This window comes from Camelus dromedarius, chromosome 12, assembly GCF_036321535.1.
Source record: "Camelus dromedarius isolate mCamDro1 chromosome 12, mCamDro1.pat, whole genome shotgun sequence".
Lineage (NCBI taxonomy): Eukaryota > Metazoa > Chordata > Mammalia > Artiodactyla > Camelidae > Camelus > Camelus dromedarius.
Window position 1 is genome coordinate 9,499,398 of NC_087447.1, and position 23,248 is coordinate 9,522,645.

Below are 23,248 nucleotides of genomic sequence, written 5' to 3' on the forward strand. Positions count from 1 at the left end.
TGGACCAGTGGAGGGAGGAAGGAGACACTGCAAAGGTGTATGTGTCAGAAGGATCTCTGAAGTGCTTGGGGAAATCTGTGGGGAAGTAGAAGCCCTTCCCTGGCTGCTGCTTATTTTGTGTTCATGCCATTTCTTCCTTCCCTTCCCTTTATTCTCTGAGAGACTTGTTTTAAGGCTCAGCTCCCATGGGGCACAGGATTGAGGTCTTCCAGATTCCAGGTCCAATCCTGGCTTTGTTTCTCTTCTGCTGTGTGCTCTTGGGCAAGTATTTAACCCTTCTGAGCCTCAGTTTCCTTCTCTGTGAAATGAAGATAAGAGGATTTACCTTCAGAGTTGTGCTGAATACTGTGAACAGGATTCAGTGCAGAGTGTACATTAGTTACTATGACTGAAGGTACTTGGTGAGGAGAGCAAGGTCCTGGGATCTGAGGATGCCTGAAAGAGGAGGGCAATCTAGGTTAGGACGATGTGGGGGTGATGAGACAACGTTGGAAGGGCTAGATGTGGAGAGTGCACTTGTCAGCACCTAAGAGTGTAAAAACAAGTGAATTCTGAAGAAAAGAGCCTATGTGACCAGATTTCCAGCATGTCCAGTGGCTTCTCTGTGTTGTGTCCTGGACTATAGGCTGTGGGAGACCCCGAGCAATGAGGAGAACCCCATTGGTTCTGTTTGGAGGACAGGCCTACTCCCCCCAAAAGGAGGCTGGACGGAAGGCAGAGTTAATTCATGTTAAGAGACTGCTGTGAGCACATCATCAGGGAGGGCTTCCTGGATGAGGGGGCTCACCTAGGGCCTTGAATAATTTCACGCATTTGTTTAGCACTTATTTTTCCAGCCTCTCCTATGTTCCAAACCTTGGGCTACAGAAATGAGTGATCTGGAGTCTCAGCCCTCCAAGTGTTCCCAGTGGGAGAAAGACATAGAAGAATGCTAATTATTAATCCACATTGATGAATTGCCATTGTTACAGGGGAGGCAGAAAGGCATGTGGGAGGGAATGAAGACCATCTCTGTCTGGGGATCTTGAGAATAGAAGGAAGAGACTAGCAGGAAGGGCATTCCAGGCAGAGGGAACAGCTTCTCCGAAGCCTCAAGTGTGAAAAAATGTTGGCCTTCTTGAAGGAAGGAGGATGGTGGGGTGTGGCTGGATCGAGCAGGGTAGCATGTTACAGAATGCGGTCACGTTCTTCAGCTCAGAGAGAAGCAGCTGTAGCAGGGTCAAGGACAAGTTCAAGTTGCCTTAATTCTCCATTCCTGTTTCTTCCTCTGCAAAATGAGGGTGATAATCATATAAGGTTGTGGAGATCATGTGAGATGGTGCATATAAACTTCCTGGCACATTGTCTGCCACAAAAGACATGTGTTCAATTAATTAGCTATTATTTGATCCTGACAGTACCCCAGCAGGGAAGAGCAGGGGTTATCATCATCATCTGAAGGTAAAACACTGAGGCCAGAATGGTACTTGCCCTGGGTTACTGGCCAGGAGCAGACATGGGACTCGAACCCAGGTCATTTGCCTCAAAGTCTACTGTCTGTCCCACTGCTCTGCCCCAGAGAACAAGCAGTGTGCATGGAGAGAGAAATCCAGGCCAGAGGAAGTGTGTGAACACTTAGCCCTCATGGACAGCAGAGTGGGCTACGCATCTGCTCATGACTGTGACCATGGGTGTATGTGCACATTTGTGTGTGAGTGTGAATGTGGGTATCCATGCAAGGGGTGAGTCAGCATGGCTTGTGTGTGTGCATGTGCATGTGTTTATATATGGGGTGGGGCATAGATGTCACTGCCGAGGGTGAGTCTCCTTGGCTTTATGTGTATGTGAGCCATGGGTGGCCATGTCTATGGCCTATGTGTGTGTGTGCCTGCTCCCCCTCTGGCTCCCCTCCCGTTCCTCTCTGGGCAGCTGGTGAGCTTGCCCTCAGAAGTCCATTCCCTCTCCAGCAGCTCCCCAGGGCCTCCCAGCAGCCAGCGGCCCTGTTTGATTCTGTTCATCTATAAATCATGGCTTGCTGAGGAGATGAGAAGAAGTTGGGAGTGGGGGCAGAGCCCTGGCAAGGGACCGGGTCAGGTCTGCTGTTCATACCAAAAGCCCAGCCAGGCTTCCAGCTGTCGTCCCCACCTACCACATGCACCCTCTCCTCCTTCCTCTATGTCTCAGCCCTCTTCATTCCTTGCCAGGGGTGTTCACTGATGCTTGCTCTTGGTTAAGCCCTGGGCCTGGTCCTGGGGCAGGGATCCGGGGTGCACAGAATCGAGTAAGATGTGACCCCTACCCTGCCTCTGCTGTCCTGTGGGGAAAACTAAATATGTATTCAGTATTTCATTCAACACTCATTGAGAGCCAGTTCCATGCCCCAGATATCTCTAATGCAGGGCTCAACATGGTAATGCTAGGATAATAGCCAACATTTATTGCCTACATTTTCTGTGCCTGACAGTGCCTTTAAACCTCACAATAGTCCTATGAGGCCTGTACTATACTAGCCCCTGTTTACAGATGGGGAAACCAAGGCACACAGAGATTAGGTCACACAGCTTGGAAGACTAAGAGTCAGGACTTGAACCCAGACACTATGGCTTCAGAGCCCTGGTACTTAATCATTGCACCCTAAAAGAAGGGTGCAGGCACAGTGCGATGGGAGCTTAGAGGCAAGAGAAAATAATTCCCACTGGGGAGATTATGGAAGGCTTCCTGGAAAAGGTGCTTTCATCTGGGTCTAGAAAAATGAGGACTTGTAGGCAAAGATGAGGATGGGAGAAGACCAGAAGGGATCCATGTGTGTGTGTGTAAAAGGGAGAGGCTCTCAGACTGTCACTGCAGCCTCTTCCATCTCTTCTTTCCCATCTTGTTTGGGTGACATAACATATGCAAGCATTGGGCTTTCAACATATATTTGAGTACCTCCCATGGGTCAGCCTGTCACAGAGGGTACTAGAATGATCAAAACAGATATAGCCCCTACCTTCATAGTCTAGTACACAGTAGGTGCTTAATAAATGGTAGTCTCTATTATTATCACTATTCCTAGAGGCCTGGGATTCCTCCTCACTCATTCTTTCAACATGCATTTATTGAGCATCTACTATATGCCTGGCTCTGTCCTTGGTGCTGAGAAGACAGTGGTGAACATGAGAGCAAGTCCTGCCCTCGCGGAGCTGACATTCCAGAGGGGATAACTGTGTGTGGTCATCTTGTCCACCTTCAGAGGTGGGCCAGCTCCTCAAGCACACAGCCTTTATTTACCCTGAGAGCTCCTGGTGGGGTGGAATGGTCAGGAGCATGGGCTCTGCCCACAGGACTCCACCTGATCATCATTAATCCTGGCTCTGGTCAGCTGACATGCCTGCCATAGGTCTGGGCAGAGGGACAGGGACATGCCTGAGCTCACCCCTCATTCCCAGGACACCCCTGGGATCCAACCCCAGAGGCCCTTCTTGCTCCTGGCTCACCCTGCCTCCCAGGTCTCCCAATGTCATCTGTCTGCCCTTGTCTGTGTCTCACCCCTGGGACCCCGATGTCTCCTCTGCCCAAGGATAGGTCGTGGAACTCAGCTCTGTCAAAAGGCTGACTAGGGCTGCAATATTTTCTTTCCCCAAATGTTAATATGCTGACGCTAAGGGGACTTGAAACCATGTATGTCATCGGAGGAAGGGTTAGAAAGGCTGGGGCAGCTTTGCCTGGAGAAGACTGGAAGGGGACATGAGAGCTGTCGGCAAGGATTTAGAGGACTGTCATGTGGCAGAGGGAGCCGGCTTATTCCGTGCAGCTCTGGAGGGCAAGCTTAGGACCACAGGGGGAAGTTCTAGGGAAACAGATTCAGCTCAGCTCAAGGCCCAGCAGCCCTACCTATCAATGCCCGTCTGTGGAGGGTCTGCCTCCTGCAGAAGCAGCTTCTTGTCACTGACAGGGTTGCCCAGGGTGGTTGTGCATGGATGGGGCCTCACTCCAGGACTTCCGAGGTCCCTTGCAGCCCAAGACACAGTGACTCTGTGTTCTGGGAATGGTTTCACTCTGGTTGACAGGCGATAACACGCTTGTACCCCTTGATGGCAGTATCGTGTGCTGGCCGAGGACATCATGTCACTTTTCTTCGCAGCATCAATGCAATTTGCAATGGCAAGCATTTGTTTCACCCCAGATCCAAGGGCTCCCCAAGGGATGCTGGGAGTGCCCAGGGAATCTTTAGGGGAGGTGTCAGCTGCATGGAAGATGACAGCCAGCATCCTCATCCTGCAGGGGATCCTAGGGTCACTGATCTGGGGGGTGGGGGTTCAACTTTCCTTAATAACACATCCCTTTCCTCAAATGGAACTTTCTGAAGAAGCCTGTGATGTGAAGCAGGGAAATGCTGCTGCTTGGCTGAACAGGGCTTGAGGGCACACAGCCTCATCTACTCAGCATCCTTATCTGTAGCCCTTGAGAAATTCCTTGGAAGCCCTAGGAGTTCCAAAGAACACACTTTGAAAACAACTGACCACCCCCCTCTGTGGTGGGTGTGATGTCAAAGCAAAGAGTGTAGACTCTGAGTCAGACTACCTGGATTTGAACTCTGGCTCCACCGACTAGCTAAATGGCCTTGGACAAGTTACTTGACCCCTCCGTGCCTCAATTTCCCCATCTGTAAAAGAAGGGCCAATCTTACTGCTTACTTCAGTTTTGTTGTGAAGACTCATCACTGGGGTCAGGTCTTGCACACATGAAGGCACTGACATCTAAGAGGTGGAGCACCTTGCTCACAGCTGCACAGCCGGCTAGAGGCCAGAATAGGGCCTCAGCCTCGTTCTCCTAGACTCCAAGCCCAGGGCTCATTCTGCATGCCCACAGAATGATGATTGCTTAAGATGGGCATTCCCTGGGTCTCTGGGGACCATTCAGAAGGACCACTGGCTTCTGAGATTGGCAGGCTCTGTCCTTAGGGGCTCTCCAGCCTACAGCGGGGGTTGAGGAGCAGTTTTGGATAAGGACCTTGTTTGACAAAGAGAGGAGGGAGCTCTGGGGAAGTGACCCCTTGGAGAACTGCCCCATGGCCAAGAGATGTGAGGAGCGTGCATGTAGAGAGGGCACCAGGACAGAGGAACCCACCTGGAACGTGACCTACCACAGCTCCCAGATCATGACCTTGCTGACACCGGCTCTGATCCTGCTCCTCCCCTGATCAAAAACCTTCCATGGCTCCCACGGCCTGTAGAATACAGGAAGCCTCTCAGCCTGATAGACAAGGCACTTTCCCATCAGGACCTACTTTCATTCCCAACCTGGTGTCCACCACTGCACTCCCTGCAACCTAGTCCAGCTCCTCAAACAACATGCCCAACCTTCCTCCCTTTTGCATGCCTTTGCTCTTTCTGTTCCCTCTGCCCAGATTGTCCGACCCTCCCTTCACATCCATCCCCCAGACCACATGATACTACCTCCTCAGGGAAGCCTTCCCAGATAGCTCCCTCAGCAATCACTTCTTCATCTGTGCTCTCTGTACACCTAAGAGAAAACTAACACCAACAACCCTAATAATAATAATACGTATCTATTGAGTACTAACAGCCCCACGAGGTGGGTGCCATTATTATCTTCAATTTATAAAGGAGAAAATGGAGACACTGAGTGTTTAAGACACTTGTTCAAGACCACACAACTATTAAGAGGCAGAGGCTGTACTCACACTTGGGTCTTTTCTCAGGTATTTTGGAGTCTCGAGCCTCAGGCTGGGTTGTTCTGCCATTCCCTGGTTTTAGGGCAACTGATGTGCTAAGAAATAATTAGCTGAATTCTTGCCTGTCCCTTGTGCCTCATGGTAGGTTCTTAATGGATGGTGGTTGAAGGAAGTTCAGCCTAAGAATGGAATTTACTTTATTTAAAAGTGAGTTCAACAAAGAAGGGTCTGCTCTCCCAGGCTCCATAGCACCCTGCCCCCCAATGCTTCCAGTGGGGCAGGGGCAGCTCCCGTGGAAAGAGCTGGAAAAAGTGTGGCCCCATTCCTGGAAGGCACCTTCATACTTCTTTACCAGCCTGAGTCTAGGGGCCCTGGTGCTGTGCCCTGTGGTATTATGTCCCCACCCCACCCCCATTTGGCCTGAGAACTTTGATAAACGTGGCCCCTCCAGCCTTGCAGAGTTCTGCCCGAGGGAGGGAAGGGCAGGACGATTTCCTTGGTGTCTGTAGGTTGTCCAGGTCAGAGCTCCTGCGTGCTGTGGGTCCTGAGGCTGACAGTGAACTGGGTGCAGTGGCTTCTGGGTACCAAGGCTGTGGACTTGGGACAGGAGGAAGCTTAGTTGGCCTGGCAGGTGGACAGGGAAGGGCAGGGCGAGGGTGGCCTTTTCCCATAGCTTGGAGGCTCCTAAAGTTGGGGAGGGAGAGATGGGGCCCAAGCAGAATTCTAGGGTGAGCAGGTAGCAGACTGGCTGCCCAGAGCACTAGAGTGGTGGTGGGAGGAAGCCCGAGGGCCCTGAGAGCTGGGGACAACCACTGGGCCCTCCTCCATGAGCCCCACAGGAAAGCGAGAGAGACCGGGCGCCAGAAGCTAAATCCGCAGGAACCAAGACCAGACAGATATCGTCAACTCTTAATTATCACCATCGCTGAAACCGAAAAGCCCACGCAGGCTCCTCTGTAAATAAACAGCATCTTCCTGACTTGAAGACGCATCCCAGCGCACACATATTTACAGTGCACGTGTGATCTATGCTGGGCTCTGTCAACTCCTCCCCCACATGTTCATTTCTGGTCAAGTTGTGCCTTCCTTACATTTGGTTTGGGCTCATGTTTACAGCCACCTGTGAGGAGGGAGGGAGGAAGTTTAATCCACATTTACCAGGGGAGAAAACTGAGTGGTTAGGTGATGTGTCCAAAGCCACAGAGCTGGCAAGCTGCAGGATTTGCACAGAAACCTGGACTTTTGCTTCCAGGGCAGGTCCATCAAGGTTCCGACTTCTGAAGTAGAGGACCCCAAACTCTTAGAATGGAAGCTTTGGGGCAGCCCTTGTGAACACTTAGGACATTGCCAATAATGAAGGTGGGGCTGGAGCCAATGGGATGGGAGGCCTGGAGGTGAGCTCGGGCTAGGACATGAGAGGACAGGGTGTGCAGAGGCCAGCTGGGTGGATGGGCTTCCAGCCTGAGAAAAGGTGAGCTAAAGGACATGAGGACTGGTCAGAGGATTCCAGAGATTCCCTCTTTGACTACATATGTGGCTCTCGAGTTTTGGCCAACACATAAGAGGGTGTGTTAGTGCCCATGGGGCAGATGTCCTCAGAGGGACTGTGGGAATTAACAATAACCCTTTGGGCAAATTCGGGTGAGCTGTGGCTCAGAGCAGGGGGCGGGGGTAGGAGGCAGGAGATGGAAGCCACGCAGAAGCAGTAGTTCTTCTAGAGGGATTTGAAAGCCGGGTGAGGCCTGGCTAGGCCAGGGGCATACTTGGCCTCTCCCTAGGAGGGTGTGAAGTTTGGGGGATGGTGCAGACCTCATGTAGTGAGGGACTGGGAGAGACCTTAACCTATAGGAGACTCCCCTTTTACAGATGAGGAAAAGTGAGATGCAGACAGAGGAAGAGACTTTCCAAGGTCAGCCAGCAAGGCAGAGCTGGAAGTACAACTTGGGGCCCAGAACTCCCAATGTGGGTACGGTGGTTGTTCTGGGGGGACTCTGGGCTGAAAGACGGTGGCTGGCCCTGGCCAGTAAGGGTCTGACCTGTGCGTGTCCTCCTCAGGGGCACCCACCCGAGATGTCCTGCTGGTCTCTGCCATCATCACCGTCAGCCTTAGCGTCACTGTCGTCCTCTGCGGCCTCTGCCACTGGTGTCAGCGCAAACTGGTGAGGCTCCTAAGGGCCCCGGTGGCGGGACCTGGCCCTACACCCCGCCCCACCTCAATTACAAGCTCATGAACGCTCTCAAGGGTGCTCGCAGACGACCCACCTGCCCACATAGTCAGGCACACTTCCGTAGAAATTCACACGGCACACACGCTCGCAGGCATGCTCGCACTGCGTTTGCTGGGTGTTGGCCGCGTATGTCAGTGTGTACACCCAGAGCCACAACCTAGGGACACACTGGTGGACCAACAGGGGTCTTAGACATTTTCATGGTCGTAATTACACGCACATATGCCCCACTTCCCGCAGAAAGAACCACAGGCACACACGCGCAGGCTGAGAATCGAGGCCTCCTCCCACTGAGCGCTGCGCGCCCCTTCCTCTCCAACCGAACCCCCCTATAGCTGGGCGTTGCCGAGCCGTGTCTCCTGGCCAATGAGGAGACTCCTCCTGCCCCGCCCCACCCCCAGCCCTCGCACATCCATCCTGGTTCTCGGGGTTTGTACAAGCACAAACGGCTTCTTTTCATTTTTAACGAGGGCTGGGAAATTAACGAGCAGGATTAGGCCATTAATAAGTAACGAGACCGTCAGGAGGGACATTCATCACCGGAGGGCGCCAGGAGGGGGAGCAGGCTGAGCCGCCCTCCCCATCTGCCCGCAGCTCCCAGAGACCTCCACTCACCCCACGTCCTGCTGCCCCAGCTTAGAAGGGCGGTGGGGACTGCAGGGGGCACCCCTGAAGATGGGGTCAGAGGTGTCCCAGGTGTGGGTCCTCCTTTCTAGGGCTTGAGTGAGGAAGAGTCCCTGGCAGGCACCTTCCATGCCCCAGATTGAGAATGGTGGGAGTGAGAACAGGGTGCCGCATCTGGGAGCCCCATTCTCTCCCCGACCAGCCACAGAGGGGCCTGGGGGCAGGGGTGGGGACGGGAGCTGTGGCCATGGGTACTGTGTAGGTGGGAGTTTCATGCCTCAGTCCTGTGGAAGAGAAGGGGCAGGTGCCCCTGGGGAAGACCCAAGAGGCCCATAACCCGCGTGCTTCCTTCAGGAAAGGCAAACCTGGGAATTGGAAGTGAGACTCTCCATTCTGGGATTTCAGCCTCAGACAGCTCCTTTCCCTGGGGAGGAGCCCGCCCCGCCCCACGTGTTAGTGTGTGTGAGGGTGTGTGTGACTCGAGCCCACTCCTTGTATGCAGGTGCCAGGCTGACTGCCCTGCATTGTTCCTGGATTTCCTGTCTCTGTGTCTGTCTCAGAATTCCAAGGGAGGTGGAGGAGGGGGCTTGGCCACATGCCTGTGTGTGGAAGTGTCCTCAGAGGCCTGGGAGTGGCTGAATGCGCACTGCAGCCCTGTGCATCTCGTTGCAGGGCCCATTAGGCTGTCTGTCTGTCTGTATTTGAAGGCAGGGAAAGGCTGTATGAATAGGTGCTGCTGGTGACCTTGAGTGGGGGTCTTCTGTGCTAAGTATGTTGACCTCAAGGGCTTGGGCACAGCGTGTGTGTGTCTGTTCACCTCTGCATGATAGGATGTGGGTCATCTCATCAGATGCCTGCGTTAGCTGACACTTACGCCCCCCTGTCCTGGCTCCCCTGGTAAGTGCTGCAGTGCATGTATGCGTGTCTGTGTCTGTGTGTGTATCTTGTGTGTTTGTTGAGAGCCCCACCCCCACTCACGTGGGGACAGGAATTCAGAGATGACAGCTTTTGTAGCAGTTGGGGGGCTGTCAGTGAAAGAGGTGCCTTGGGAAGCTGGGAGATGCAGAACCTTCCCTGGCCCAGCCCCTCCTCCCAGCTCCCAGCCAGGAACTTCCCCAGGGGTCCAGACCACAACATGTCCCTCTCTGGACTTGCTCCCCTGAGCTGCTGATAGAACGCTACTGTGCCCAGGACCTCAATCCTGCCACCTCCTTCTGCCCCCTAGTCTCAGAAGCCAGAGAGCTTTCTATCTGGGCTTTCTCCATGCTCCATGGAAGGGGCTTTGAAGTGCCCCCCTGCACAGTTGCTGGGCTCTCCTTGCCTGCCTGTCCCCTCAGCTGCAGTGACGTGATACCTGACAGCCCAGATCCCATTTCTAAACATTAATAACTTCCTTAATCTCCAGCTGGCTTTTTCTGGATCAGCCTGCCAACCCCCTCCCTGATAAGCAGGCTGGGGGTTTTGGGCTCCCTTGGAGCTGCCTAATGTCCCCTGGACGCCACCTGGGATTTCTAATGTTGCCCCATTAACTTCCCCCTGCCCCCCAAAGCAAGTCCTGCCCAGTTCCTGCCCCCTGTATGCCCCAACTCCTCTGCAAAGGGATCTTTGTGGCTGAAGGGGAAGCTTCTCTGAGCCGTGGAAGGAAGAGGGGCAAGCAGAAGCTTCTAGAATGCCCTGGGTGAACCAGATGCCTGGCCTTGGGGAAGGGGCAGCTGATCAGCCTTAGAAGAGGGTGCTGACCAGGGCAAGTTCCCTGAAGACTAGGAAGAAAAGGGAGAGCGGGTGAGAGGTGGGCTTGGTGGGGGGGCTCTCAGCAGGGTGCTCACTGCCCTGAACTGCTGGAGAAGAGTGGAAGCGGGGCTTCTGCCTGAGGGTCCTGCCCAAGAAGGACATGTAGAGGGGCTACAGGCCCCTGAACTTCCCAGTTGGAACTGGGAATTGATTGGGATTTGAACTTCTGCATAACAGTGAGAGGGACAAGAGGTGAGCTGAGAGAGGGCAGCTTCTGTGGACCTAGAGGATCCAGCAGCTGTTTTTAACTCTTCAAGTTCTGGCTCAGAGGCAACAGCCTGAGGCTCAGACCCCAGGGTGGGTGGGGGTGATGGTTTCTGAGAACCTCCGAGTACCAGGTTTAGAAGCTGTACAGTCCCTGCCACCATGGGGGTCGGCGTTCCCAGGGGTGGGAGCTGAAGCAAGTAAGGAGAGAAGTAAGAACATCTGTGGTGAGCACCTCGAAGGGGGAAGGACCGGAGCTCATCCAGTGACACTGCACCATTTCTGAAAGGAGGAAAGGGAGGCCAGAGAGGGCGAGGGACTTGACCAGGGTGACATGGGGAATATGGGGCACTGCTGACACAGGATCCTCGCACCCCTGAGACATAGGGGTCCTGGAGGTGCAATGAGAGCCCTACCCCACCCCCTTCCTAGGAGCCACACTGTTGTTCTCCCTAAACAGGCAGCTCCCGTGCCCGGGAAGGGGCCGTAGCTGCCAGAAGCATCAGGGAACGCGGCTGTACGGCTTTTATTTTGCTTTAGGGAGGATGGAATAATTGACTGTTGTGACTGTGGTCTTGGCGCACATGACGGGATGTTGGGGAAATGTGTACCCTCGTGTGTGTTTGTGTCCATCCCCACTCGGCTGGGCAGGGGCAGGCCAGTACCCAGTGGGAGACAGCTCCAGCCCCGGCACAGCCCCCAGCCCCGCACCACCTGCATCAGCCCTGGCCTGGCCCAGGCCCGTGGCCCATGGGTGTGCATGAGGACGCTTGGTGACAGCCAGGAATGTTAATGGTGCCAAGCTCTGCATGAGCTAAATTTAGAAACCCAAACCGAGAAGGTGAATGGTGCTCACCTTCCCGGCAGCAGGCCCAGTCACTGCTGCAGCCGTGGTCCTTCCTCTAGCCAGGGGACCTGGTGTGCCCACCCTGTCCTGCCCTGCCCCTCCTCCACTTTTGCCATTGTGAGGGACTCTAGGGGGACGGTCCAGGCTGCCTCTGGCCTCAGAGTCAGTGGGCAGCCTTGCTTCTCCAGGCTTTTCTTCTGACAAAGGAGATGCTCAGTCCCCACTCTGCCTCACAGGCCCAGGTGAGGAGGACCCCAGGGAGCTCCCAGACAGTGATGGACACATCCCCGGCAGGACTGGGCACAGGCCCTCCCCCAGCCCTGGCCGCTCACGTCACTGGCCACTGCCAACCTTGCCCTGCAGGATGCCACCCCCACCATCTGGGGGCGGTGACGTGGCCAGTATGACGTGGCCAGGCGCCTGAGAGCCGTCTGTCCATGGCAGAGGGAGATATGTTTCTGGGAGCCGAGCCAGAGCCCCAGGAGACAGGCGAACGGGAGGAGCCTCATCCCTGGGGGTCAGGGATGGCGTGCAGATCAAGGGGGCGGGGCAAGTCCTAGAGCCCGATGGGGCCCCCGAGTTGCCAACCAGGGAGCAGGGATCAGTGGGGCTAGCACCTCACACTGGTGATGCCCTCACACATTGGCTCCAGGCCTTGTTGCTGAGGCTGGGCTCCAGACTACTCCCCTTCCTGGGGAGCCCCATTCTGGGGACGCAGGGAGGGTCCAGCCCCATCTCCCAGGAGTGACCCTGGTGTTACCTCTGCAGGGCAAACGCTACAAGAACTCCTTGGAGACGGTGGGCACGCCAGACTCAGGGCGTGGACGCAGTGAGAAGAAGGCCATCAAGTAGGTGCCAGGCTTCGAGTCTGGGTTGGGACACCCAGGCAGCCAAGTGGGAGGAGCCCCTCGCCCCTCCCTAGATCTGGCCACACTCACATGCAGTTTCCCCCTCAGACCCTGGCACTCGCTCTCTCCCCACCCCACCCCCATACTCGCTCGCCCAGCCCCTCAGGGTGGCTCCAGGGCTCTGCATTTTCTCTCTGTGCCTCCCAGACCCTCACAATGTCCCAGGGCCCCATTTTCTGGCTGCTCTCACTCCCAGCACTGTCTGCCTCCTCCCTCAACCCTGGTTGCTGGCTCCTCCATCTGACCCTCATATCACACACTGTCCCTGACCCCTGCGTGACTCCCCTGCACCACTGACCTCATCCCCCAGCCCCCAGGGCTGGGGAGCCTCTCCCATGGGGGCGGGGTGGGGGGCTCAGACTGTTCTCTCGGAGCCCACCAATGTTCTGAGGGTAACCTGGAAGGGGGACAGACAAAAACCCTGGGGCTCCCAGCAGAAGCCAGTGCTGGGCCTCTCAGGGGAAGCATAGCACTGAGGAGAGACTCTTCCCTCTCACTTCTTGCTCACGTCTTGCTGCCTCTGTCTCGTCCTGTTTCCGCATTTGGCTCTGAGAAACCTCTTCAAGTAGGCAGGTCTGCCTTGCACTGCAGACCACTGCTGAGAGTCACTGGGAGACACCAGGAGAAGCTCCCCTGCCCTACCTGGTTGGGGGCTCTGGGCAGGGGGTGTTTTCTCTAGAGGATTGTGCCCTCTGGCCAATGGCGCTTGGACTCTTCCTTTCTGCCTGGCCCAGGCCTTTACTAGGAGGCTGTCAGGCCAAGGTACCGCTGGGCGCCCCTCCATCACAGCCTGCTGGGGCTGAACCTGCCAGCCAAGGGCTCTGCCTGGAAGCCGGACATCCCCCAGTCTTCCCACTCTGCCTCCTTCACCTCAAGGCCCCAACTGAGCCTCCCCACGCCCGCCCTCCTGCCCTCCCCCTTGTCCATCTTGCTCCCTTCCCCTCTTCCTCCTTCCCTTCTTCCTCTCCTCTGCTCCTGAGGGCTCCCTCCTCGGCCCCCCTCCTCTTTTTTCATCTCTTGCTCTGACCCTGTTTGGGGCCTTCACAGAAGCTGCGGGTGTGTGTTGGCGGGGGCGGGTAAGTGCAGGGGTGGGCCAGGCCCAGGTTGGGGGTGGGTAGGAGGCTCAGGCGGAGGCTGTGGGGAGCCTTTGAAGGTGGATTTGGTTGCACACTCTCCAGTCTTCAAAAGCAAGAGCTGGCAGGTCTCAGGGGCTGTTGCAAAGCCTGGGCCCCAGGCTTTCTGGAGGGAGGAGGGACCACGTCAGGGGAGGCTGGGCCCGCCCAGCACTTGTGCCGCCTCCAGGCCAGGCCTCTTAATGAGTTTGCACGACTGTCTGGGCTGGGGGCCTGTCTCTGCCAGGTGACCATAACCTTCCTGGATAGGGTATGATGTCCTAGATAGACCTAGAAAGCGCCCATGAGAGAAGATGGGATTCCCAACAAGGAGCAGGGCATGGGCAGCGGGCTCTGCGGGCTGGTGCAGTGCCTTGAGGGCTCTCTAAGACAAAGTGAGGGCAACAGTGGGTCATCCCTCGCCTCTCTGTGGCCCTGCAGTCCCTGCCCTCTCCTACCCTGCTGAGCTGTCAGACCCTCTGTCCCAGGGAAAGGAAGCCACTATTCATGTCTACATGCCCCCAGGCTCCTAGGCCTTTGCCTCTTGCCAGGGCCCAAAGCCAGTGGAGTGGTGGGAAGCAGGGTTTACCTGCTCCCCATGGGCTTAGGACCTCCTCCAAAAGGACTGTGTTATCAAGGATTCTGGGAAGTTTCATTCTTCAATAGTGTTTCCCAAACTGTGTTCCTCAGAGCACCTGTGCCCCCTAAATGATTAGTAGTTATCCCATGAATCCAGGGTACTATGACCAACTGGATCTGGGAATCACTGCACACTCCACCTCCCCCTTGGAGACACTGATATTGACACATTAAAGACACTGAGAAGTCCTGCAGTAAAGGAATCAGTGTTTTGCAAACTTATTTAATTAAAGATCCTCTTTTCTATTACCATCAAGCACAACCTGAGGGATGCTGGGGTGCTGTGGGGCACAGCGCAGGAGGCTAGCCCGGCAGTGATGGCCTGGGTAGATCTTTCTCTCTAGGACCTAGGGTTGGATGGCCCTCAATTTTGGAGATCTGGAAGGGGCAGGGGAAGAGAGGCCTTCCAACTGCTTCATCTCTCTGTTACATTAAGGGAGGGGGACCACAGGACGTCTCCAGTGGGAATAGTCTTCTGTGGAGGGAGCCTCACCAGGAAGGGCCCCCGTCCTTCTCCCCCCTCCCAGGTCCCAGTGTCCTGTCCTGCCTCTCCCACCACCCACCCCCACTGCCCTTGTGAACTGGCTTTGGCCTTGGACCCTATGCACAGAGTCCCCTGTGAGACATTTCCAAGGTTCACTCTGGACTGACAGAGACTCTGTCCACACCAGGGAAGCCCAAGGGAGCCATGCCCACCTTCAAGCCAGGGCCACCATCTCCTCCTGGCCTGTGAGGATGGCTCAGCTTCTCTCCCGCTTTCTCTCCTTTGTTCCCGAGTCCAAGATCAAAGTCAAACTCTGGGGATTGGAGGGGGTTGAGAAGCAGGCCCCCCAAGACCATGTTTCCTCCATCCTTAGGGGGTATGACCTCAACGAGGTCCTCACCTTGGCCTCGAGCAGTGGCACAGCCGCAGCACATGGCAGGCCCATCCCCAACACTCCTCTCGAGTCCCTTCCCATAGACGCATTCCTGAGGGCTCAGTGATGGCTCTTTTCTGGAATGTTCCTTTGGCCTGGGAGCTGCCCTCCTCTCTCCTCTCCCTTTGCCCCCAGGTCTGCTGCCTTCCCCCAGCTGAGGTCCCCACATTCTTTTTGCTTCGGGGTATTTGCATTTTCGGTAAGACACATCAGCAGGAGGGGGTGGGGAGACCAGGGCCTTTCCAGACCCAGCAGTTCCACTTTGGAAAGGGACAGGAGCAGGCCTGGTACATGCCAAGGGCCCAAGGCTGAGAAGGCCAGGCCCCCTCCACCCTGGAAGAGCCCTTGGTGACCCAGCCTTTCTTGAGGTGGGGAGAGAGCGAAGGAGGCTCAGGGGGGCCTTAGGCTGGGGGGAGAAGGAGAAAGACGGGCAGGGAGCTGGGCCTGTACCAGGAGCAGCTCCATAAAGTAGATGGAAGCGAAGAGAACCTCGGGTCTTCCAGAACTGGGGTCTCTACCCTAGCATGGCGGCGCTGATGGCTCGGCAGTTTCAGCCAACATTCTGGTTTGACAAGCATGGAGACTGAGGCCAGGAGAGGTGGGGCCCACCCAGTCGGCAGCAGGGTCTGATCTACCTTTCAGCAATTTCCAGCCAGAAACCCGTCCCCTGCCTCCTCCCACTTCCCCCCACAACCATCGCCATCCCACCCCAGGCCCTGTCCCCAGCGCCCTCTTCCTCTCCGCTCCTTTCTCACCATCTTTCTCTCTCCCACCAGCTTCCTGGGTGTGAGGCTCCAGCCTGCCCGCCTGCAGCTCGCCTCCTTTCCACGCGGCTTCTCCCACCCTGGAGCGTGTGCGGTGTGCGCGTGCGCGTGTGCGTGTGCCGGGCACCTCTCTTCCTCCCGCAGGAGCTGACCCGGCCCGCCCCACCCTCAGTGCCCCGGGCCCGTCCCCTCTGCACGCACAGGACTTGCAGTTCTTGTTTCTTCTTGTATCTCCTGTTTTCTCCCCTCTCTCTCTGCCCCTCCAGTGATCTAGACAGAGACTTTTGGAATAACAATGAGAGCACAGTGCAGCAGAAATGGAGCTCCTACCCTCCCAAGGAGTTTATTCTAAACATTTCACCCTACGCCCCTTATGGCGACCCACGACTGTCCCTCAAGTGAGTGACTTTACCTGGTTTGATCATATGTAATGAGTCTCCGCGCACGCCCTCCTTACCCCTCCCGGCCCCTCACTTCTCCTGCTCTTCCCCCCACCTCCCCACCCGTGCACCCCATGGGCAGGCTGACCATGGAGACGAGCAACCCCTCCTGCCCCCCCCCCGCCTGCCTGCCCCTCTCCTGTCCCCTCCCCCAGGGCCAGCCACCAGGAGAGCCCCCTCCGCAGCCACACCCGGCCCCCTAACTGGTACCCGCGGCCCCCAACCCCCTCTGTGCAGTCAGGATGGGGTTGCACGTTTTTTGGTCCCTCCCTCTCGGTGTGGCTTGCTTTTTCCTCCTTGCTGTGTGCTGCTGCCCTGGCTGCTCTGGTGGTGGTCGGTCGTGGCGGTGGTGGCGGTGATGGTGGTGGTGGTGATGAACTCTGACTAACACAGCTTTCTCTCTCTCCCTGCCTTGGGGCCTCCTGGCCTGGACAGCCCGCTCTTCCTCCGTCGTTAACCCTTCGTTGTCCTGTGGGATAGAGTTGGAGGTGGCTGCCCTCCCCCCACCCCCGCCGCCCCTGCCCCAGGCGGTGGGGAGGGGCCCCCCTCCGTTGTCGTGGTGCGTTGTTCTCCGCCCCAGCCCGGGTCCCCTCTCTCCTTTCTGCAGGCTCCGCTGGTGGCCCATTTGCAGTGCTGATGTCTCTCTCTCTCTCTCTCTGTCTGTCTCTTGTCCGTCTGTCTCTCTCCTCTTCTCTCACTGTCTCTTTCTTCCTTTTATCTGTCATTGTTTTTCCTCCTCTTACCCCCCCAACCATGTGTGGCCTGCCATCTCTCCCCCGCTGCCACCCGCGGTGCCCCTCTGGCCTGGCTGCCTTGTGGTGCCTCCAGTGGCACCCTCCTGGCGGGCGCCAAAGTGGCCGCCGCAGCGGGGCTGGCAGTGGAGCGGGAAGGCCGGCTAGGCGAGAAGCCGGCGCCGGTGCCGCCACCTGGAGAGGACGCCTTGAGAAGCGGCGGGGCTGCCCCCAGCGAGCCGGGCAGCGGTGGCAAGGCGGGGAGAGGCCGCTGGCGGACGGTGCAGAGCCACCTGGCCGCCGGGAAGCTCAACTTGTCCAAGTGAGTGATGGCCCCCACGGCCGCTGGAGCCGTGCGCTCAGGCCTGCCCCCGCCAGTGTGGACAGCGGGACCCCTGGCATGCCCGCTGCTGCCCCCAGAGGTGCCTTCCTCGGCCCCTGGCTCATCCCATCCCTTCACGAGACGCCCATCCTCCTTGCCATCGGGCACGACTAACTCAGCCATGCACTGTCATCTCAGCCTCCGGCTGCTGCTCCCATGAGTTTCTTTCTTTGCCACTAGCCAGGTCATTCCATTTTCTGCCCCCAGGGCAGCTTCATTTCAGTCTTTGGATCATCCCATCCTCTTTGATTGGCTGCCCCACCTCCACCTCCATAGGGCAGCACGCCATGGTTATTAGCCATTGGACCATCCATCCTCGGGGAGCTGGCCAAGCCTGTTTTATGCCGCTCATCTGCCACCGGGCCTTCCTTCTTGCAGCCAGCAATTGGCTCTAGACCCAGAGGTTGAGCCATTTCATTTTTGACCATCGGGTGACTCCATTGGCTTGTCCCAGTCTTGCTCACAACATGACACCATCTGTTCCACAGGCCCACCACAAGCAGCTGGGATGTTCCCATTGGCTCATCCTCATCTCAGCCATCCCCATTGGCTGTCCCAGTCTTGGTCAGTGAGCTGTCCCACTATCAGCTGTTGGGATCGTGTATACTTGGAGGTTGGGTTGTTGAGCCCCAGCTAACTTCTCTTTTCTGACGAGGGTGGTCTGGACATCAGACAGAAGAGCCGTTTCCTTTTTAATAACTGTCTGAGCTTGCCAAATGGTCGGTCCCTCCCTCGGAGCAACAGGCACAGGATTGGCCCCTCTTTTAAGCAGATAGTGTGTCCCCCCCGTCCCCCCATGGGGCCGCCTTGTTCTCATCTTAGCTCTTAGAACATTCTATTTTCCTACAGCTGAGCCTTCCAGGCTCTAAATCCTTTGAACTATGACCGTTCTCACTCATTGGGGTATAGGTTCCATTTTCAGCTTTTAGAACTGCCTCGTTCCCAGCTAATGGAGCAGCCTTTCAACTTAGAAGGCCAACAGCCCTGACCCCTTCTTAACAGTTGGGCTGGTTCTCTTCAGAAAGCCTGTGGTTTGTGCCATTGGGACCACTGAGAGCCACTGTGCTGAGACCTCATTTGCTTGTTGGCTTGAGGGAGCACAAGCCAGTTTCTCCCCTGACATCGAGCCTGGTGGGGTGGGCCCAGAGGGAAGCCCCACACCCACTCCGAGAGCCAGTCCCAGTGCCCCGCCCTCTCCAGGTGGCTCTAGCCACAGACTCCAGCCTGGCTGAGGCCTCCAAGACATCCACTGGCTCCAGGCCTGGAGGAACCAATTTTAGTTTCCTGTGACTAGAAGGTTGTAAATTGGACTAATTTTGGATATGATAGAAAACCAAAATGAGGTCAGCAAGGAGGAGGAGGAGGCCACCCAAGTGCCATCCTCCTCAGTCCTCGGCCGGCCCCCAGGGAGCTGTGAGCCTACCTGGCCTGCCAGGCCTGGGCCTGCCCCGGTGGTTGCCCTGGTTCCAGGCCTGAACCAGGCAAGGCGACTGCGCCTTCCAAGACCCCAGCTAAAGCTATGTCTTGCCTTTCTCTCTTTCTCTCTTTCTCTCTTTCTCTCTTTCTTTCTTTCTTTCTTTCTTTTTTCTTTCTTTCTTCCTTTCTTTCTTCCTTTCTTTCTTCCTTTCTTTCTTTTTCTTTCCTTCTTTCTTTCCTTTCTTTCTTTCCTTCTTTCTTTCTTTCCTTCTTTCTCTCACTTTCTCTTTACTATCCTCTGACTCTCTCTCCCTCTTTTGCTCTCACTTTTCTCTCTCTCTCCCTCTCAGCCCACAGGGGCAGCCTAACTGTTGTCCTTTTGGTTCCCAGGGTAGGCTCAGGGGGTGAGCCAGACTGAGGTCTGGTTACAGTGGTGGAAGCGGCTCCAGGGGCCCTGGGGCTGCCCTTGGGCAGCTCGGGGGTGCTGGCTGCCCAGCAGCCCTAGACCAGGAGGTGGCAAACTATCTCTATAAAGGGCCAACAGGAAATATTCAGACTTTGCCATTTACAGGCTCTTTTATGATGACTCGGCCCCACCCTTGTCGCCCCAGAGCCGCCATAGATGGGTGTGAATTAATGACAATGGCTATGTTCCAGTAAAACTTTATTTACAAAAAAAGATTACGGGCCAGATTTGCCAAGCCCTGCCCAAGACCACTGGATTGGGAGATGTAAAAAAGGGATAGAGGAAGAGGAGGTTGGAACCTCTGAGGCTCTGGCCCTGCCTGTGCTGAAATCTCTAGCCAGGAGACAAAGCACTCAGGTTGCCCAGGGAGGCCAGGGGTCTCTGACTCCTTCTGCCTCCACCTCCTGAGACATTTGCAGCTGCCACTGGCAAGGGAGTATTGACCAATAGCACATTTCCTGGGCCTGACCTCCTTAGGTCCCCATGGTAACCCCATAATGGAGGCAGCTCAGGAATTTTTACCCCATTTCACAGATGGAGAAACCGAGAGGTAGACTCCCTCTTCCAAAGCCCTACAGTTAGGGAGCGCTAGAGACAGGGTTTGAACCCTGGGTCTCTCTAACCCCCATGCCACCTCTGAACAGCCATGTCCTGTTTCCTGTCTGTCCTTGCCCAGTTCCCAGCAAGTTTCAAAGATGCTGTTGGCCCCTGAGGCAGGTGCCCTTTTGCACATGCGTAGAGGACAGGATGGTCACCCTGTTGTCTGTCAGAACTGTGGCCAAGGGGCAAGTCGGGTGCTTTCCTGCATCCCCTCCTCTGACTGGAAGTCATTCCCAAGATACCAACACAGGACACGAAACCTCAGAAACAAGGAGCCCGCCCCAAAGGAGGCAGAGATCTGTGCCCAAGCCTGAACCCTGAGGCAGTGCTGGCCATAGGCCAGAGGTCTGGGAGCCTGAGGACACGCCCCGGCCTCTGAGGACAGAGTATAAGAATTGTTGGCTTTCCCTGATTCACCATGCATTACTAGGCCAGCTCTGCGCTGGCCTGGATTTCCTCACGTCTCCAAAGGCCAATAGTACTTAGAACACAGAGGCAGACTTTCCTGGGGTCCCCCAGTGAGACGGCGGGAGGGGGTGGCACAGCTCCCTCCACCCGCTCCCATTCCAACTCGACAGGCAGCCACAGGGCCCTGGGACCCGCCTTCACCACGCAGCCTCTGCCGCTCCCGTGGCCACTCAGACCCGCAGGGAGGTCGGCTCAGACAGGAGGTATCCGGGCTCTAGCTGAGTCAGGGCCAGGGGGTGGGCTGGGCAGGGCTGAGCCGAGGGCCTCAGGGTGGGCGTGGGGCTCCGTGGCCTCCTGGGTGAGGTGGTGGCGGCGACAGCGGCAGCGACAACCCCGATGGAGGCCCAACGAGGTCCAGCAGAGCACGCCCTGCACTGGGGCCTCCTAGTCTTGGCCCTTGTCGTCTGTCTCCTCCACTGTGATCCCTTCACCTGCTTCTCCTTTCTCTCCTCTCCTCCACCCGCCCCAAGTTTCGAGGACTCCACCCTGTCCACGGCCACTACCCTTGAGTCTATCCCCAGCTCCACGGGAGAGCCGAAATGCCAGCGACCCCGCACCCTGATGCGGCAGCAGAGCCTGCAGCAGCCGCTGAGCCAGCACCAGCGGGGCCGGCAGCCCAGCCAGCCCACCACCAGCCAGAGCCTGGGCCAGCTGCAGGCCCACATGGCCTCAGCGCCGGGCCCCAACCCCCGGGCCTATGGCCGGGGCCAGGCTCGGCAGGGCTCCTCGGCTGGCTCCAAGTACCGGCCGGCTGGCGGCCGCAGCCGCTCCAACCCGGGCAGCTGGGACCACGTGGTGGGGCAGATTCGAAACCGTGGCTTGGACATGAAATCCTTCCTGTAAGTCCCCCCCTTGAGCGGCCCGGCCCCCACCTCCCCGACCCAGCCTCTTTCCTCCCCATCTCCTTGGGAGTGGCTGGCCCTGAACGACTCTTGGCCCTCCATCTCCAAGGCAGGGTGCCAGGCAGACTCAGCCGTCCCCTCCCCAGCCTCTTGTGGCTTGTGGCTTGTGCCTGAAACATCCCCCACCCCCGAAGGATTTTATCTGAGCCATTCCTCTAAGGACCCTTGCCCATATTGCTAAAAGTCAGTGGAGATACTAAAGGATGCTGCTGAGGTCCTGGACCTGCCTCTCCCCTTCCTGGACAGTCCAGGCTGCTCCCAGCCTCCCTCTGCTCCCTGTGCTCCTGTGACCTCTCTCCTGCCTTCCTCCCAAACCTGGTCTCCTTCACACCATCGCCCAGGCCTTGCCTCCTCCCCTCCACTGTACTTCTTCCCTGTAACCCGACTCTGTTCACCTTCCTACCCTGCACTTCCTCCCTCCCTCCCACTTCCCCTGTCTCTGCCCTGGGCGCTGTCCTCTGCCTCCAACCTTCTATAACCACCTGCCCTCCAGCTCCCACCATGACCCATTCCCTGAGGACAAAGCTTGGATGTTCCCCCAAAGCTTTAGATAATGTTCCCAAATCAAGGCCTTCTTTCCTGTGTACAGGTCAGAGAAATAACACAGCATCTTGTCTAGCCTTAGCCATTCCCCTCTGCTGTGTACAGCTTGGCCCCGCCCCCCATCACACACACACCGTGTGCCCTGACCTGCCCTCCCCCATAGGATCCCACCCAGGGTGCCGTCTCCCTTGTGTCCCTCTGGGCAGCTACATTCACCCTCAGAGCCCAGAGCAGGCCTGGGCTTCAGTCCCTGACATCACCTGCTGCCTCTGACCTAACATGACCTTCCTTCCAGGCTCTGGGGATTATTCCCATCACCCAGGTCTTTCCTGGGAGCACTTTTCATGGAGCAGGAGACCACCACACTAAGCCTGGGAGAGGAGAAAGGGAGGAGGAAGGGGAAGGCCAAGGTCAAGTCCCAGCTTATTGGCAAGATGTAGGGATTCTGAAGGCAAGCAAGTCCCTCAGAGCATCCTGCCCCTCTGGCTGAGACCCTAACCCGAGAGCGTGGTCAGGAGTGCTGCCCCTGGGAGAGGCACCTCAACGGAGGAGTCCCCACCACGCCAGCTTCCCATACCCGTGCACATGGCCTGTGGCCCTGGCCAGGCAGGACATGCTGCCTGTGACTCTACTTGGCAAAACTGGGCAGCACATCTGCTGGGCTTTCCCCCACCCAAGGACCCTCGGGAATCCAGCTGGATGCCTGCATGAGACAAGGCAGCAGTCTTGTTCTGGGATGGATGCCGTGGCACTGGCGTGGAGTAGGAGAGTGAAGGAACTTAGTTCTGCTGTGGCTTGAACAGAACTGAGAACTAGCTGGAACCCTGCATCCTTCTGCTCCTCCTGATTTCAGGCTGCTCTTTGCACAGCCATCCCCCTGCCTCCCATTCTAGCAGCCATCACACAGGGGCAGGGGCCATGCCCAGGCTCTGGGAAGAAAGGAGCCAGCTGCAGGAATGCCCCTGGGTACCAACTCTTCCCTGCTCACTGTCTCTCTAGCTGGCCAGAATTTAATGCATCACTCATGTGCCAGCATCTTTGTTCACACTTCTGCCCGCTGCTGCTTTCGGGCCCCTCACCTGCTGGCCACCTCCAGAGCGCACCCCAACCCCCCAACCCCTCCACTTGTAGTCCCTCACAGCAGGGGTCGGCAAACTTTTTCTGTGAAGGGCCAGATTATAAATAATTTAGGCTTTGAGAGACACATGTGTTCTCGATCACATTTTTTCAAAACAACCCTTTAAAAATGTACAAACCATTCTTAGCTTGTGGGCTGTACAAAAACAGGCCACCAGCTGTGGTTTGCCAGCCCCTGACCCCTTCCTTACAGTTTAGCTGGCATGCTTCTGACGCCCTTCTGTTGCCTCAGACGTTGGTGGCCCAGGTAGGGAGTTGGGGAGAGAGGGCTAGCCAGGCCCCTCAAGATCCCACCCCCTCTGGCAGGGACAAGGCATTCCTCCTCCTTCATGGATGTAACTCCCCCAACAACACCAGCTTCTCCCCCAAATCTCCATCCCTGGCCCTTCGTTCTCACCCCTGTGGCCTGTGATGCCGGGAAGAATGACAAATTGGGAACTTATGCAGAGGAGCCGTTTTGTTTTTAAGAAGAG

At 56.7% G+C, this 23,248-nt stretch overlaps 1 protein-coding gene across 9 annotated transcripts in view; it reads left to right on the top strand.

Moving 5' to 3' along the window:
* The window catches only part of SYT7 (synaptotagmin 7), a 58,876-nt gene that overhangs the window by 16,030 nt on the left and 19,598 nt on the right, over positions 1–23,248 (top strand). The window contains exons 2-6 of one of the 9 annotated variants that reach the window (XM_064492270.1): positions 7,712–7,815; positions 12,119–12,198; positions 15,957–16,088; positions 16,959–17,183; positions 20,664–21,032. In XM_064492270.1, coding sequence (XP_064348340.1) covers positions 7,712–7,815; positions 12,119–12,198; positions 15,957–16,088; positions 16,959–17,183; positions 20,664–21,032 — 910 coding nt within the window. Of the gene's footprint in view, positions 1–7,711; positions 7,816–12,118; positions 12,199–15,956; positions 16,089–16,958; positions 17,184–19,363; positions 21,033–23,248 lie in introns of those variants that run through there. The other 8 variants (XM_064492273.1, XM_031459486.2, XM_064492271.1 and 5 more) reach the window with 8 other exon arrangements.